The 15,786-nt window shown below is 45.7% G+C and overlaps 2 protein-coding genes across 12 annotated transcripts in view; one reads left to right on the top strand and one right to left on the bottom strand.

The window, feature by feature from the left end:
- Sap30bp (SAP30 binding protein) overlaps positions 1 to 5,543 on the bottom strand; it is a 31,957-nt gene extending 26,414 nt beyond the window's left edge. Inside the window, exons 1-3 of one of the 3 annotated variants that reach the window (NM_020483.3) lie at positions 5,340 to 5,462; positions 3,646 to 3,755; positions 1,064 to 1,111 (exon numbers count right to left, since the gene is read on the bottom strand). In NM_020483.3, the coding sequence (NP_065229.2) occupies positions 1,064 to 1,111; positions 3,646 to 3,755; positions 5,340 to 5,445 (264 nt within the window). In that variant the 5' untranslated portion in view covers positions 5,446 to 5,462. Of the gene's footprint in view, positions 1 to 1,063; positions 1,112 to 3,645; positions 3,756 to 5,339 lie in introns of all 3 variants that reach the window. The other 2 variants (XM_006533824.1, XM_006533823.3) reach the window with 2 other exon arrangements.
- A 63-nt stretch (positions 5,544 to 5,606) lies between these two features.
- The window catches only part of Recql5 (RecQ protein-like 5), a 40,920-nt gene continuing 30,740 nt past the window's right edge, over positions 5,607 to 15,786 (top strand). For 4 of the 9 annotated variants that reach the window (XR_003949327.1, XR_003949326.1, XR_003949325.1 and 1 more), the window contains exons 1-6: positions 5,607 to 5,840; positions 6,203 to 6,332; positions 8,323 to 8,444; positions 10,635 to 11,153; positions 11,687 to 11,792; positions 13,603 to 13,714. Coding sequence is in view for 6 of the 9 variants with exons in the window: in XM_030245614.1 (XP_030101474.1) it covers positions 5,838 to 5,840; positions 6,203 to 6,332; positions 8,323 to 8,444; positions 10,635 to 11,153; positions 11,687 to 11,792; positions 13,603 to 13,714 (992 nt within the window). In the remaining 3 variants the exon portion in view is untranslated. Of the gene's footprint in view, positions 6,333 to 8,322; positions 8,445 to 10,634; positions 11,625 to 11,686; positions 11,793 to 13,602; positions 13,715 to 15,786 lie in introns of those variants that run through there. The other 5 variants (XM_006532358.4, XM_006532359.4, XM_006532361.4 and 2 more) reach the window with 5 other exon arrangements.

Raw genomic sequence — 15,786 nt, 5'->3', positions numbered from 1 at the left:
AGTTCTTAGCCTGGGTTTTTTACTCTGCACAGAAAGTCGTTTGCACCTGGTTTCTGGGCTCCACACTGTCTACTCCTGGCATCCTCGGTAAAACACATTCCGAGTCTTCTGCAGCCTTTCTGAGTTTATACCAATGGCTGCACGGCCATATCTGAGGATGGATAGCTCATCTGATCTGATATATAGCTCATGCTATATATTCAGCAGATACACTGCCCCCTTTCATAGTTCACATCTATGAATTCAAACAGCTATGGGTTTAATTTCTTCTTTTAAATTGCATCTGTGTTGAACGTGAAATTTTTTTTTAAATCGTTTTCTGAACAATACAGTGTAACAATAATTTGAGATAATCTGGAACTAGCAGGGGGAATTATATTAACCTGTGTTATATATGTATAAGTCATATGTAAATATACCATTTTAAATAAAGACTGTGAGAAGCTCTGGATTTGCATATGTACAGGGCATGAAGGTGGGGTGTCCTGGAAACCCAATCACCCATAGATCATGAGACTACTGTTTTATATTACTACCAGGCTTAAGTCTCCTAAGTTTCACTTATGCAACCTTGAAGATTTTGGCTTATTTCAGAGCAGCTTGCAACGGTGAGATGTTGTATGTACTCCTCCAAGGGAGATGTTTGCAGTATAAAGCACGATTCTGAGAAAGGTACCTTTCCAAGCACTGGGCCTCCATTACCACAGGAGCATTAGGACTGCGACAAGAGCCACTGCTAATTACTCTCAGCTGCTTCTGGACAGACCTATGAGAAGGAAGGCTGCTTCAAAAAAGACCATGTGCGTGTGTGACTAGCACATACCTGGGAAAACGGGGCCAGACTTAAGCGTGTATGGATTATAGGACCCAGACTGGCCTCTTGTGGTTTTTATCTCAAGCCTCAGGAATTCCTAGTGGCCTTAAGGGTCTTCATTAAACTGGCCTGATCCCACTGTCCATTCTGTGTGCTAGTGGGACAGATCCTGACCCCACATTTGACCTGAGTCAGAATGTTAAAAGCCTTGATTGAATCCAGCCACCCGCCACAGCCAACACCAAATACCTTTGGGTCATCAGCCTCAGGTTTTTCAGTCTCTGAATCGTCATCTTCCTACAAGACAAAGAATTTAGAGGATTAAACTTAAAAGGAGTGGGCCTGGGTTGTCTTACACACATAACCAGCGGTTGGAGTAAACAGACTGTTTTCCTAGCTGGAGTCACCCCACCAAGAACCCTTCCCTACCACACAACCCAGAACTAGAGAAAGAGAAAGGAAAAGGAGACATTCTGGAGGGGGTGGGGGATCAGCAGCTCAAAATCAGGGTGCCATCATCTACATCAGTGAAAATTCCTGAAGGAAATTGTATAAAGAGAGGGAAGATGCAACATGTTCTGCAGTTATTAAAGCCAAGGTTATGAATTCTCTTACCACTTCTACGTTTATACCCACAACCACCACACTGCTCAACAGTTAGGTGGCACCTAAAGTCAGAAGCAATGACAGAAAGGTGGGCATCAAATCACCAGATCAAGCGACCAGAAGAGGGGGGAACTAAAGGGCGAGGGACAGCCTTTTGGGATGCTCACATTACTGCCACTGATCCACTCTTCTCAGCCTTCTTTACTCAAAGGAGATCTGACTGAGTCAAAACCATGGGAGTACTGAACTCTCCAATGTAAGCCCACAACTCCATAAGGTCAAAAGCTAAGAAGCAGATGGGAACCACTTACTAGACTTTATCCCAAACACAACATGGCACTCCAGATGTTAACACAAACAAACTATGCCTCGATGGTTCTTAGACAAGTGCCCTGGGCGGTGCCAGGGAAGCAAAAGCTTGCAACGCAATGCCACCGACAGAGCTCTCTCAAAATGGAACCAACTACACAGTCAAAGATGGAGCTTGGCAGAATGCTCAAATAGTCCCCAGTATCGGCACTGGGGTTTCAGGAGAGGTTTAAAAACAAAACTAAAATATCATATAGCTTGAATATGACAGAAAGTAGATGTGGGTTAGTATTTTAAGAACACACATGCAAACATACATACACACACACACACACACACACACACACACACACACACACCACACACATGCACGCACGGAAAGTCAAAAAACTTAACAAAGCTTCCTTCCTTCTAGCTAAGGATGACCTTGAACTTGTAACCCTCATTTCATGCTGGGTTACAGGCTGTGAACCACTATGGCTAATAGCTGTAGTTGATGCTGGGGAACAACTCTCTGGCTTTACCCCTACTACACACACACACACACACACACACACACACACACACACACACACTCCAGTTTCCACAAGTTTTTTTAGCAATTTTACTCAACTCTGCATTATCACTGATGGGTGGGATAAAGGCATGAAGAATTCTCAAAAGAGAATACAAAATACATTCTGTGAAATGTTTTATTTGCTGTTGTTTTTATGTGGTACTGGGGAATCAAACCCAGGGTCCTGCGAATGCTAGGCAAGTGCTATCGATGTACCACTGAGCTACATCCCCAGTCCTTATTTTTACTCATTTGAGACAGGAATATACTCTTGAATCTTCAATCTTCTTGCTTTAGCACCTGAATGCTATACATCTGCAGGACCTGGACCATTAAACCTAGTTTAAAGAACATTCTCGTGCTAGCCTTTACATATCAACACATAACCAAAAACCCCAAACAACAACCTGAAGAACAAAATAAAGCTCGCTGTGAGTGTTTCAGTGAATGCTGCTTTTACTATGCCAGATTCAAGATCCAAATTCAGTTTTAGATGCCTTTTTGTGCTAAACAACAGCCTGGATTTCCTTGCCTCTTTCCCTTCCAGACTTTAAAGTCCCAAGTAATACTGCTCAGGTCGCTGTCCGCCATGAACTGCTCCTCCTCTTAACAAGGACACAGTCCTCCTGTCTGTTACCCGCACCTACTTAACTCCAAGGAAGTTCTGGAAGAACCAGGGGACGCTGACAAAAACACCAAGTGGAACATAACCAAAGAATCAAAGTGTGGATGACAGCAGCAAACTTCCCTTCCTTACCTTGTTACAAAGTGAAGCACTTGAATAAACCCCAACCGAGATTAATACAAAGTTGATTACAGATATGTAAGTGACACACTAGTTAGGGCAAACACATTTATAAAGTGGGAAGATTAGCTAAACTCACAAAGCAACATAAAATACCCACTGACACTAAGGTTATGAAAAGTAACCAAGCTAGGCCTAGTGCAACATGGTTATAACCCCAGCTCTCAATAAGCTGACCTAGAGGATCTGGAGCTCAGGGGTAAAAGGTTTGCCATCAGTTTGGGCTTCATAAGACCCCATCTCAAAAATGCAAAACAAAAGACCTCCTTCCAAAAGCTCAATTCAAAAGCTAATACAATGTGGTCCAGGTGAAAAAAAAAAAAAAAAAAACGACTTAACTTTCAAAAAGAGCTAATACCACCCAACCAATTCAACTTTTTTCTTCTTTCTGTGGTGCTGGGGATCAAGTCCTTGACATGCTTAGGCAAAGCCCTCTCCCATGAGCTACATCCTCAACGGGTACCAACTGATTCCAAACCAAAAGGGAAAAGGGACAGAGTTGACCATGGAATGGAAGAGTGTTTCAAGAGCTCTGGGTCTGGAAGATTTACCCACCGACTGCTTACTGTTCTCGTCCTCCTCTTCTTCATAACCATCCTCATCACCCCCTGGGCGAGAGAAGTCATCTTCTCCATAGGCGTCAGATACCAAACCACCTTTCTCCTCTGAAAGAGGAGAGAGAGGGGAGAGGGGGAGAGAGAGGGAGAAGGAGAGAGAGGGGGAGAGGGGAGAAATGTAAAAATGTTTCTGAAAATTGAATGGCCAAGATTATTTCTGAAGATAAAAAGGGAACCTAAGTCTCAAGTAAGTGGCTATAGGCCCAGATTGAATTTGTACTTAGGAAGAACAATTTAATACCAGGGGTTGGGGTTGGGAATTTAGCTCAGTGGTAGAGCTCTGGGTTCTGTCCTCAGCCTGGAGGTTGGGGGGGAGGAAGAAAAAAAAAGGAAAGAAAGAAAAAGAAAAGACCAGGGGTTGTGCCAGGAATGGCGGTGCACACCTTTGAACCGAGCACTTGGGAGGCAGAGGCAGGAGGATCTCTGAGTTCTAGATCAGCCTGAGTTCCAGGACAGTCAGGACTAGAGGGAGATCCTGTCTCAAAACAAACAAAAACAGGGGTATTGGAAGATGACTCTTATACGAGTGCATAATGTACAGGGTTTGGTGTCCCATGCTTTTAATTCAAGCTCTCTGGAGACAGGGCCAGGCAGATCTCTGTAAGTTTGACAGTTCAGTTTCCAGTACCCACATCAGGCAGCTCACAAATGCCAGTTTCAGAAGAGCTGATGCCTCTCTCTGTCCACCATGGGCAGAACTCACATGCAAGGCCCACTCCATATGTACAGATGTATATGAAAAGAAAATCAAGCATTAAATTCATGTTCTAATATTTTCAGGACAGGCTGGGGAAGTAACAAAGTAGTGGGATGCTTTCCTAAGAGTGTAAGGCCCTGGGTTTGGTTCCCAGCAGTTCCAAAGGTTGGGGAACTATTACATGCTGTTGGCCTATTAGGGCAGTTAAAGTCTTCTCCTCTTTGAACCAGCCCAACAGGTCGTTTAAACTCCTGTTTTGACATACCACACACATCTCTATCTTGTTTCATGTGCAACCTCAAAAACGCCTTCTATGCACAAGACTGTCTTCCTCATTGTTTTGCCCCTACTTTGCAGATAAGAAGACCCAAAGCTCTGGTATATCAGGTAATTTGCTTCCTTCAAGAAATCTGTTCCCTCTATGCTTCGCAGTCTGAGGGCAACCGATAGGCTTTTAAAACTCACCAAACAACAGAATCACCCTACCGCCTTAAAAGGCTTGTCTAGCATATTCTATGAAAAAGCCCAGAATTATGCACTTAGGAGAGATGCATTTTTAAAAACTCTAGGGCAGACTTAGAAACGATTCCTTAAAAGTTACCAACTTAACGAAACACAAGTTTTACTATCCTCCAGGTACATTTCACTCCTCTCTTCCCCATCAAACAACGAGACAGTGATGTCTCGACAGATGCGTACCCCCCTTGGTCCACCCTCTGGCCAGCATGACGCCTTGCGTAGAGGATCGCAGAAAGAGAGATCACTCGTACTGTAGTAGAGGTTCTAATGCTCTGTCTGACCTAGGACATCCACTGCGCTTTGGGGTTCCAAGACCCGATACCTGGAGCACAAAGAGCATCTTCTCCCCATGCCCCGCTAGAGAGGTAGCATTTGGTAACCATAACAGACCCTCCCCTTTCCAGCTCAAGTCTCACCAGTCGCTCCGCCTACAGCGTCGACTCCAGTTTCGCCATCAGATTCAGGGTCTGAATATTCCGCATAAATTGCAAGAGACGACAAAACATTTTTCTTCCCCGCCATCTTACTCCCACAGCGCGGTGTGGCTCAGGCCTATGACTCATAAGCCAATTTAGGGGCGAGAAAACCAACTTCTTCCGGATCCCAGGAGACTCCGCGCCCGAATGACAACCAATCAAAAGGGCTGTGTCTGGGCATGGCTCCGCCCCCATGCTCAGCTCTTGGAAACGTCATCAGCACGGGACGGAAGTAAGGTCTTGCGGCTTCTACTTCGCTGACTTCTCGGGCGGTTTGGCTTCTGAGTTCGAGTTAGGGAGTAGTGTTCTTTGGAAAGCTGCAGAGCCAACCGAAAAGAGCCTGGGGTCTGACATCTTGGAGAGCATTTGTCTGGCAAAGGGCGAGAGCTGTTGACTTGGGGGCTCAGAGGAGGAACGGGGGGTCGGCGTCCTTGATGAATGGTATCTATGGCTTCGCTTCTAGAACAAGGACCCTAGAAAAAGGATTCCAAGTTCTCTGGTCGACTTTGAAGACGTTTGTGGGCTTTGTTGTGGTCCGATTTGTAGCTCTGTCCACCTGACCTGGAAAGTTCATTGTTTTTATTTTTATTAAAGGGAGAAGTAATGTTAATCCCTCAGGAATGTATTGCGTGAAGCAATTCAGCCTTCACTTTTACTGCTGGGGAATGAGATATTTAAGTGTAACATAGCAGCTTACTCGGCAGGAGAAACATAGGCTATATTTTAACGTGGAGCAGAGGGTTTTTTCGGGATTGCCTTTGCCCACCTTTGCGTTAACCTTTTGGCTGCTGCTTTTTGCAAAGATGAGCGCCCGTCCTTTCTCCACTCCCTTCGACCGGGAGCGGCGAGTCCGGAGCACCCTGAAGAAAGTCTTTGGGTTTGATTCTTTTAAAACACCTTTACAAGAGAGTGCGACCATGGCTGTAGTGAAAGGTAACATACCAAGCTACCTGTTTTGCAGACTGCTGGCGGTACCGTAGTAGCTCTGTGGCACAACACCCTCTTAACTTCCTACCTCCTCACCCTTTGGAAATCTTTGAAAACCACTGGTTTGGAATTCTTTCGTGACCAAAGCTAGTGGGTATTTGCTGGGAATCTATTTGTTTATTGATGGTCTATGTAGCCCTGGCCGGCCTGGAATTCTCTATATACATCAAGTTGGCCTCAAATTTGAGCCGGTCCTTCTGCCTCTGGATTATTAAGTACTGGTATTACAGGTGTGGGCTATCATAACCTACAAATTTTGGACAGAACCACTCACACTTCTGGTTTTTTCATAGCCAGACTGACAGTCTGTCTTTGACTTCTGTTCCTAGATTCCCATTCTTGTCCCTGTGCAAGTAGTAGCAAAAGTGGCAGTAGTGCTTAATCTTGTCAGTGACCTAGGTAATCATTTCCTTGAAGAGCGAGTAGCTTGAGTTCCAGGTAGAAAAGGAGAGACTAATAACACTGTAAGCTGGAGATAGCTTGTCCAGATGGGAGCAGCAGTGCCACCAACAGACTTATTAACAGAGGACTGAATGATTAGCCTTGCATATCTACCCCGGTGTAACCAGTACTCTGCTTCCCTGGATGTGTCTAATCCAAATAGTCATATCCTAGTGGCTCAAGACTACTCAAGCCTTGTTTTGATTTGTTTTTTTAAAAACAGGTTCTCACCATGCAGCTTTGGCTTCTTAGATAGCTCAGAACTAGCTATGTAGACCAGGCTGGCCTCAAATTTCCAGAGATCTGTCTTCCTCTACCTATACCCCCCCCCCCAATACTTTCTTACTTTTTGGTTTTTTTGAAATGCAGTTTCTCTCTGTAGCCTTGGCTGTGCCGGAATTCACTTTATAAACCAGGCTGGCCTGGAACTCAGAGATTCTTCTGCCTCTGCCTCCTGAGTGATGGCATTAAAGGCGTGTGCCACAACACCCAATGAATGCTCTGTTTAGAACTTTTTGTTTGTTTTGCTTTTACTACCTTTATTTAAGTATTGGTAAGGACCAACGGTGAAAGACTCCCAGACTCAATTTAGATTGTAATTAGCCAAATTTAGTAAAGCTGTTGGCAGGGCCACAGTCTCTAACCCAAATCAGAGACATGCTTCACAGAGGTGGGTGAAGAAAGGCTTTTAAAGGCAAAATCCCCAAAAGCTGCCAAGATTAGATAGTCAAGGTGACCTCTAAATAGTCCTTGAATATCTGCATAAGCAAGTTACAGAAGCCACAAACTGCAGCTAGTCACAGCATAACAGGCAGATGGTCACAGCTGCACGTTTCTGAGCAGAGTCAGGGAGTCAAGGTTGATGGAAACTTATCTTCTAGAAACGTGAGTCAGAGACAGATGGGTACCTAGCACAAAATGGAGTTTCTTTAGCCATCACAGTATCACTGTTAGAAGCAGTTTCTCTGAATGTCTAGGTCTCCCAAGGCCCTTTGCATAGGAAGAGTGGGGAAGGGAATACATGGAAACAAACGTTATACCAAGACACTCCTGTGAATGTATGCTCTGCTAGGTGCTTTTCCTACATTCTCATTTGATTTACAACATCCAGGGCCAGGCTTGGCTAGACAGGCCTGTAATCCCAGCATTTGGAAGGCAGAGTCAGGAGGATCAAGCAAGTTCAAAGCCAGCTCAGTCAACAGCAAATTCCAAGCCAGCCACTGTTAAGTAGTGAAAATCCGTTTAGAGGGAAAAAAAAAGCCAGGCATGATGGCGCACGCCTTTGATCCCAGCACTCAGGAGGTAGAGGCAGGCAGATCTCAGAGTTTGAAGCCACCCTGGTCTACAAATTGAGTTCCAGGACAGCCAGGGCTACACAGAGAAACCTGTCTCAAAAAACCAAAATAAATAAATAATAATAAAACAAATCGCTTCTTCAGAGGTGTTAGTGGGAGAGGCAGCCAGGGTCTGCTGAAGTTCTCTGCTGTCTTTGCAGGTGCCGAGGATGTGTTTGTGTGCATGCCCACAGGGGCAGGGAAGTCTCTGTGCTATCAACTCCCTGCCCTGTTGGCCAGTGGGATCACCATTGTAGTCTCTCCTCTCATTGCCTTGATTCAGGTGAGTCTTTCGGGGCGTGAACATGAAACCCCAAAAAGATGATGAGGGGCAGGGGCGTTTTGCTTTTTTGCTTTGGCCATTTTCTTCCCCAGTTTTCAGGAAAGCATGCACTGCACCTGGGGCCCAGCCCTTTCCCTGCCCCCTCCCCATATTTTGCCCTTCCCTTCTGTTAGTTCACTTTGTCCTCTGCCAATTTTACTTTTAATTTATTTCATAAACACTTCATTCATATGCCATTACCTGTAGCTCCATCTTATTGGCTTTTTTTTTCTTTTTTTAAAAAGGCCTAAGCTTTATATATAATAAAAATAAATAAATCTTAAAAAAAAAAAAAAGCCTAGGCTGCCTTTGAATTTCCATTCTTGCTGTCTTACCTCAGGAATGCTGGGATTCTGAGTGTGTAAAATTTCCAGCTATAAAATCCCAGGCCCAGCTTGAAGAGGGGATTTTACAGCTGGAAATGTTACTGTCTGGGGCTAGAGGGTCGGCTCTGTCTAAGAGCACTTGTTCTTGCAAAGGATCAAGCAGGTTCAATTCTTAGCACCCACGTGAAGACTCAGTGCCTCAGCCACCAGGCCTCAGTGAGGTACACAGACATAAATACAAGGAGAACACACTCTCTCTCTCTCTCTCTCTCTCTCTCTCTCCCTCCCTCACACACACACACACACACACACGAGAGAGAGAGAGAGAAAGAAATTTCAGTTCTCTGTTTTGAAATTTCAGTTCTCTGTTTTGTCTTTGCCTCTTGTCTGATTTGCCTAGGTAACTATATTGAGTTTCTCTACTCCCCACATGTAGATTTCTCCACTAGTGCACATCACTGTATTGAGTCAGGGTGAATTACTGAGGTTTTGTTGTTTTTCTTTTCCTTTTTAAGGAATTGTTTATTTTATTTATATAAGTACACTGTAGCTGCCTTTGGACACACCAGAAGAGGGCATCGAATCCCATTGAGCCACCATATAGCTGCTCATGAGCTCAGGACCTCTGGAAGAGCTGTTACTGCTCTTAATCATTGAGCCATCTCTCCAGCCCTATTTTTCTTTTTTTTGAGACAGGTATTACTGTGCAGCTCTGGCTGACCTTTGAGTTCCATATGTAAGTTAGCCTTGAATTCACAGAGGTTCTCTGGCTACCCCCCCCCTCCATCTCCTCACCCCTATGCCGGATTAAAGGCATGCTGCCACTTCTGGTTTAGAGGTTCCTTCCTTCTGTTATGGTCCCCAAAAGTATTCGGCTATATCTATGCATGCATATACTCCCTCTCCTGGGTGGGTAGTTGAGGAGTTGATATGGGGACTTGATATTCTATTCCATTTTGGCATAGTACAGGGATGTGCAGCAGAAACGAGATGGAGAAACTAAAACTTATTCGTGTCAGTCCTGCAGCCGCCCTGCCTGTATTCAGTGCCTGCAGCTGAGCGGGTAGGATTGAGGAAGCACAGGCACATGGCTAAGAGCCACCGACCACATAGGCAGAGAGGTGGAGAGCAGCAGCAGCACTCGGTGATACTCACTACACCAAGGCTTTGTACCAAGAGTGGGAGCGCCCGTTCCACTCACTCTTCTTTGTTTCCTTTTCTTTTTCCCAACACAGGATCTCTCTGTGTAGCTTTGGCTATCCTGGAAGTTGTTATGTAGCCCAGGCTAGCCTCAAACTCAAGAGATTCACCTTGCCTCTGCCTCCTGAGTTTAAAGGTGTGTGCTACCTCCCACGCCCATCCTCAATCTGTTCTTTTTTTTATCTTTTGAGGCAGGGTCCCATATAGCCCAGCCTGGCCTCAACCTTAACATCTATAGGTGGGGCTGGCCTCAGACTCCTGATCCTCTTGTTTCTGTATCTGAAGTGCTAGGCTTACAAGCCTATACCGCCATCTCCCATCTCACCTTTAAGGAGCAAAGTCTCACTTCATTCTCATCACAGCCCTGTCAGGTAGTTACTGTGGTGGGCAGCAGGGTGCGTGTGGTGGATGAGAAGGAACGGAGCTAAGTGAGCCACCATAGATCCAGCTCCTCTCACCCCAGAGCCTGGCCTCCCATCCATTTTACCATCCTTTCTGCTGGGCAAGGAGAAGACATATTGGAGGGTAGCTGGAGGTCCTTCATGGTCCGTGGTTGAGATGCTGTGCCGATTGCCTGGTCCTGAGGACTCATGATGCTCCACTCCGTATTCTTCTTTACCCACAGGACCAGGTAGACCATTTGCTGGCCTTGAAGGTACAAGTTAGTTCCCTGAACTCAAAGCTCTCGGTACAGGAGAGGAAGGAGCTGCTGTCTGACCTGGAGCGAGACAAACCTCGGACCAAACTTTTGTACATCACCCCAGAGATGGCAGCTTCAGCCTCCTTCCAGCCCACCCTGAATTCCCTGGTGTCCCGAAACCTGCTCTCCTACTTGGTGGTGGATGAAGCTCATTGCGTTTCCCAGTGGGGACATGACTTCCGTCCTGACTATTTGCGTCTGGGTGCCCTACGTTCCCGCTTGGCACATGCCCCGTGCGTGGCTCTGACGGCTACAGCCACCCCACAGGTTCAAGAGGATGTGTTTGCTGCCCTGCACTTGAAGCAGCCAGTCGCCTCTTTCAAGACTCCCTGTTTCCGGGCCAACCTCTTCTATGATGTGCAGTTCAAGGAACTGATTCCCGACGTCTATGGCAATCTGAGGGACTTCTGCCTTAAGGCTCTTGGACAGAAGGCTGAGAACGGGGTGAGGTGCTGGGGTGCGCAGTCCAAAATGCTGTCTGCAACACAGACACAGCTACTGTTTCCTAGTTGTCTTAGCTGGGAGTTTCTGGTCCCAGATCCTAGGATAGGCAGGTAAACAGTCCTCGCATGTTTAGTAGGCCTACATAGGCTTTTCAGAGAGGAGATGGGAATTAGAAAGGCTGGATTTTGGATTTTCGATTTGGTCTTCCCTCACCTTTTTTTGGATGCTAGGTCTCACTATGTAGCCTTGGGTGTTAAGGAACCCCCTAGTTTAGATCAGTTTGGCTTTGAAAGCAGAGATCTGCCCTGTCCCTATTGCTGGGATTAAAGGCATACACCAGACTATGCCAGGATTGGTCTTGCTTTTTTTTTTTTTTTTTTTTAAGTGATGAGCCCTGTTGGCTGTCCCGCCTCAGAGAAGACGGAGACATTGGTGAGAGAGCATGGAGCTTTTGAAGAGTGCTGTGCTCTAGTGAGTGGGCTGATTGTACCACCCTTCCCCTGATTGACACCCTCCCACCTCTTCCTGCTCAGTCGTCCTCTGGCTGTGGCATTGTCTACTGCAGGACTAGAGAAGCTTGTGAACAACTGGCCATTGAGCTCAGCAGCAGGGGTGTGAACGCCAAGGCTTACCACGCAGGTAAGAGGTTCACCTCTATCCTCTTCATCGCCGCATGCCTCTTCGCGTGCTCCTTAATGGATCCTGAATATCAGGTGATCTGTCACCTATTTCTAGGTACTCATATAGAGCTAAAGTGATTTACTCAATCCCACTAAAAACTAGAAACCGGTGACTCTGACTTCTTTCTCTACCCAGCAGAAGCAAAGAGCTTTTGTTTTTTATGTGTTTGAGTGTTCTGCCTTCATGCTTGTCTGTATACCACTTGCATGCTTAGTACTCACAGAGACCAGAGGAGGGCATTGAATCCCCTGGAGTACAGATAGTTGAGAATTGTAATGTGGGTGCTTGCCACAGACCACCCCAGTTGGGTATGGGGGTCCCTGGAATGAGGGTCCTCGAAGCTAGGTGGGTAAGGATTTGGCGGTGACAAACAGAAACAAACACAGAGACAGTTTGAGTATGAGTGTATTTTGAAGCTCTCAAGCAGGGGATTTTATACATTAAAAAAACCAAACATTACATCTCTTAGAAATTGTATCCAGTGAAACAATCACAAATACCAACAAAAATCATTTGGCACAGTAAAGCACAAAAAATGATCTAAGCATTGCAATTCTGAAACTATGTGTTCAGTGGATCACAACAGAACAGGTACCCTCATTATAAATCATCAAAATAGAACAATTCTAAAAGGATGTGTTCATTGGGGGCTGTCATCCAACTCTAGTGGCGTGTTTCCAGGAGCAGGTTAATAAATCTTTAATGGTGGTCAGTGCTCTTAACCGCTGAACCAACTCTCCAGCCCCATGGTCAATTATTATTTAATATCTAGTGCCTGATTTTTAAATAAATCTTTAATATATAAATTTAAACTATTTTAATTCTTTCTAATTAAGGCTTTCTTTACCATATACCAAAACCTACCTCCGATGACACACGTGTAGCCATATGAAATTTTATTGTTGAGAAAGTTTTTATCTATCATCATAGTTTTGTAAATAATTTAGAAAGCAAAACGTTGGTTTCCTCGGGGATAAGGTCATGTTAGTGACCCCCATCTCTAGGGATGGTTTCTTACCCATTATTCTCACTTAAGATCTTGACCTAGGCTACTCGGAACATGTAAATAAGAAAAGGAATAAGAGAAAGCAAAACAGATAGATTGCCCTGAGAACTACAGCTCAATATTTTTTCTTTGGTGAAGAGTTCCACAACTGGCTCCAGGAGCGCCCCCACCCCAGGTCAATCGCCTGAGGTTGTGGAACTTGTCACACAGACCCTACTGGAGGTGGTGTGGCAGGCACTGTGAATCAAACCCTGGTCTTCTGGAAGAGCAGCCATACTCTTAACTAGTCAACCCTCTCTCTAGCCAGAGGTGATTTTTTTTTGTGGGCCCAAATATTATTAAAAAAAATTAAATCTAGACCACAGACTTTTGAGACATATGGACATAAGTTCTTAGGTCTCATTTTTATTAAATATTCTTTTCCAGTTGTGGGCTAAGATTTTTTTAAAATGAAGTCTAATTATGTATCTCTGGCTGTCCTAGTACTCACTATGTAGACCAGGCTGGCTTTAAACACGGAGACCCTCTTGTCTCTGCTTCCCAAGTACTGAGATGAAACATGTACCACCATGCCTAACTGGCTAAGTTCTTCCTTAGTTAAGTGCCTGTACCAAGGTCATGTAGATAAGAAGTGATAGATCCAGGTTATAGGTTAAGTGTCCAGGACACTGTCACACCCAGAATAACTTCCCCCTGCCCCACTAAACCCACTAAACCCACGGGGATGTGAGTTTTCTTTGACTGCCTTCCCCTCCTTTCCAGGCCTGAAGGCATCTGATAGAACACAGGTACAGAACGAGTGGATGGAGGAGAAGGTCCCTGTAATTGTTGCGACCATCAGTTTTGGGATGGGAGTAGACAAAGCTAATGTCCGGTAAGCTCTGGTTCTTGCCTTTCTTTCCCAGTTAGGGCTTGGCTTCGGGTGGATTGCCTAGTCCTGTGTACAAAGTCCCAAGTCTGTGTGCATGCCTAGTGCTACTGAGAAGGGAAGCCTCCTGGGGAAATCCATAGTATTCAGGCTGAATGCTTGCAGTTTCTGAGTGTCGTGGTTCCCTACCCCAGGGAACCTGGCAGCATGCTATCAAGGTTGTCCATTAACAGTCTGGTTGAAGCCGGGGCGGTGGTGGGGCACACCTTTAATCCCAGCACTCGGGAGGCAGAGGCAGGTGGATTTCTGAGTTTGAGGCCAGCCTGGTCTACAAAGTGAGTTCCAGGACAGCCAGGGCTACCAGAGAAACCCTGTCTCGAAAAACCAAAAAAAAAAAAAAAAAACAGTCTGATTGACGCCATCCTTCAGGTAGAACTGTCAGGGGGCTGCAGTAACTGTTCGCCCCTTCCTCCTATGGAGAGTCAAAGGGGAAGGTCCCATTACTCTTGTTACTCACATCCCTTGTTACTGTTTACTGCCAGTCCCTAAGAGCTGGGACTCAGCTGAGCCTCTGAGTCTCCCTCTGGCTACTCTCCCTGGAAGAGGGTTTTTCTTTCCAGCCATGATCTGACTTTGGGAAAGCTTTTAGACAACTGCCTGAAGCCCTCTGACCTAGCGCCATCAATAATGCCTTTACGTGCCATTAAGCCTCACCATGTCACTGATGGGAATTAGTCACGGTACTAACAGAACTTGTACATTTAAGAAATCACAGCTTATGGAATCAAGAGTTGAGCCCCAGTCTGCCAGGGCTTGTTAGGAGCAAACTTTGGAGTCGCCACCGTAGGCTCAGATCCTACTCTGTTCTTCCTTCCTGGGTGTTCTTATACACTTACCTTTCCCATCTCCTTTATCATCTGTAGAGTCATGTGATGCTGACTGACAAGTGAGACAGATGTAGTTACTGACGCATAATAGGTACTTAATAAACACCCGTTCCTTCTTCCAAGGCTAAAATAAGACCATACAAGTCAGCCAGGCATGGTGGCGCATGTCTTTAATCCCAGCACTTGGGAGGCAGAGACAGGTGGATTTCTGAGTTAGAGGCCAGCCTGGTCTACAGAGTGAGTTCCAGGACAGCCAGGGCTACACAGAGAAACCCTGTCTTGAAAAAAACTACCCCCCCCCCCAAAAAAATCATAGAACTTGGAAGTAACAATTTTTACCTTTTGTTTAGGCTTTATTTTTATCTTGTGGTGTGTTCATGTGCGTGTGAGTGCACTTCCCATACATGTGCGTGTGCGTGCACTTCCCATACATGTGCGTGTGAGTGCACTTCCCATACAGGCTAAAAGTGGCAAATCTGGATCTGGAGTTATAGGTGCTCGTGAGCCACTCAGCGTGGATACCAATTAAGCCGTGGGGTCTCGATAAGAGAGGTACAGTTCTTAACAACTGAGCTGTCTCTCTGGCCTCTCATCTTTATTGATTGAGACAGGGTCTGTGTATCCCCAGCTAGCCTGGACGACCTCATGTAGGTGAGGCTGGCTTCAAGCTTTCAGATCTATCTCCTGACTGTTCTAGTTAAAGGTGTGCACCAACACACCCAGCCTGTTCTTAAATCCAGTATTTGTCCTGACCTCTAGTTTTAAGGGTTTTGTTGGTTTTCTAGAACCTGCAGAGACCAAAAGAGATTGGATTCCCTGTATCTAGAGTTAGAGAAGGCTGTGAGCTGCCGTGAGGGTGCTGGGACTCAAACCCTGTACTCTGGAAGAGAAGCCAGTGCTCTTAAGCATTGAGCGATCCCTTCAGTCCTGGCTGTGAGCCTTTTAATTTGCCATATTTACTAGAATTTCTCCCATACCTTGTGCTATGTATGGCCTCTAAGTTGGGCTGTTCTATGGCAAGAGGCCTGTGAGGGGCACAGGTGTCTCACCCAGCTGCCTGTGACTTACTCCAGAATCTGTCTCTTGTGTGTTAGTTTCTCTGTACCTGGCCACTATGGAGTGAACTCTCTCGACAGGCACACTGCTCCCAGAACACTTAGCTCTCCCATCATTATCAAGTCCTTTTGCATC

This window comes from Mus musculus, chromosome 11 (assembly GCF_000001635.26).
Source record: "Mus musculus strain C57BL/6J chromosome 11, GRCm38.p6 C57BL/6J".
NCBI lineage: Eukaryota > Metazoa > Chordata > Mammalia > Rodentia > Muridae > Mus > Mus musculus.
Note: the sequence above shows the minus strand (reverse complement) of the source record. Positions and strands in the feature narration are given on the sequence as shown.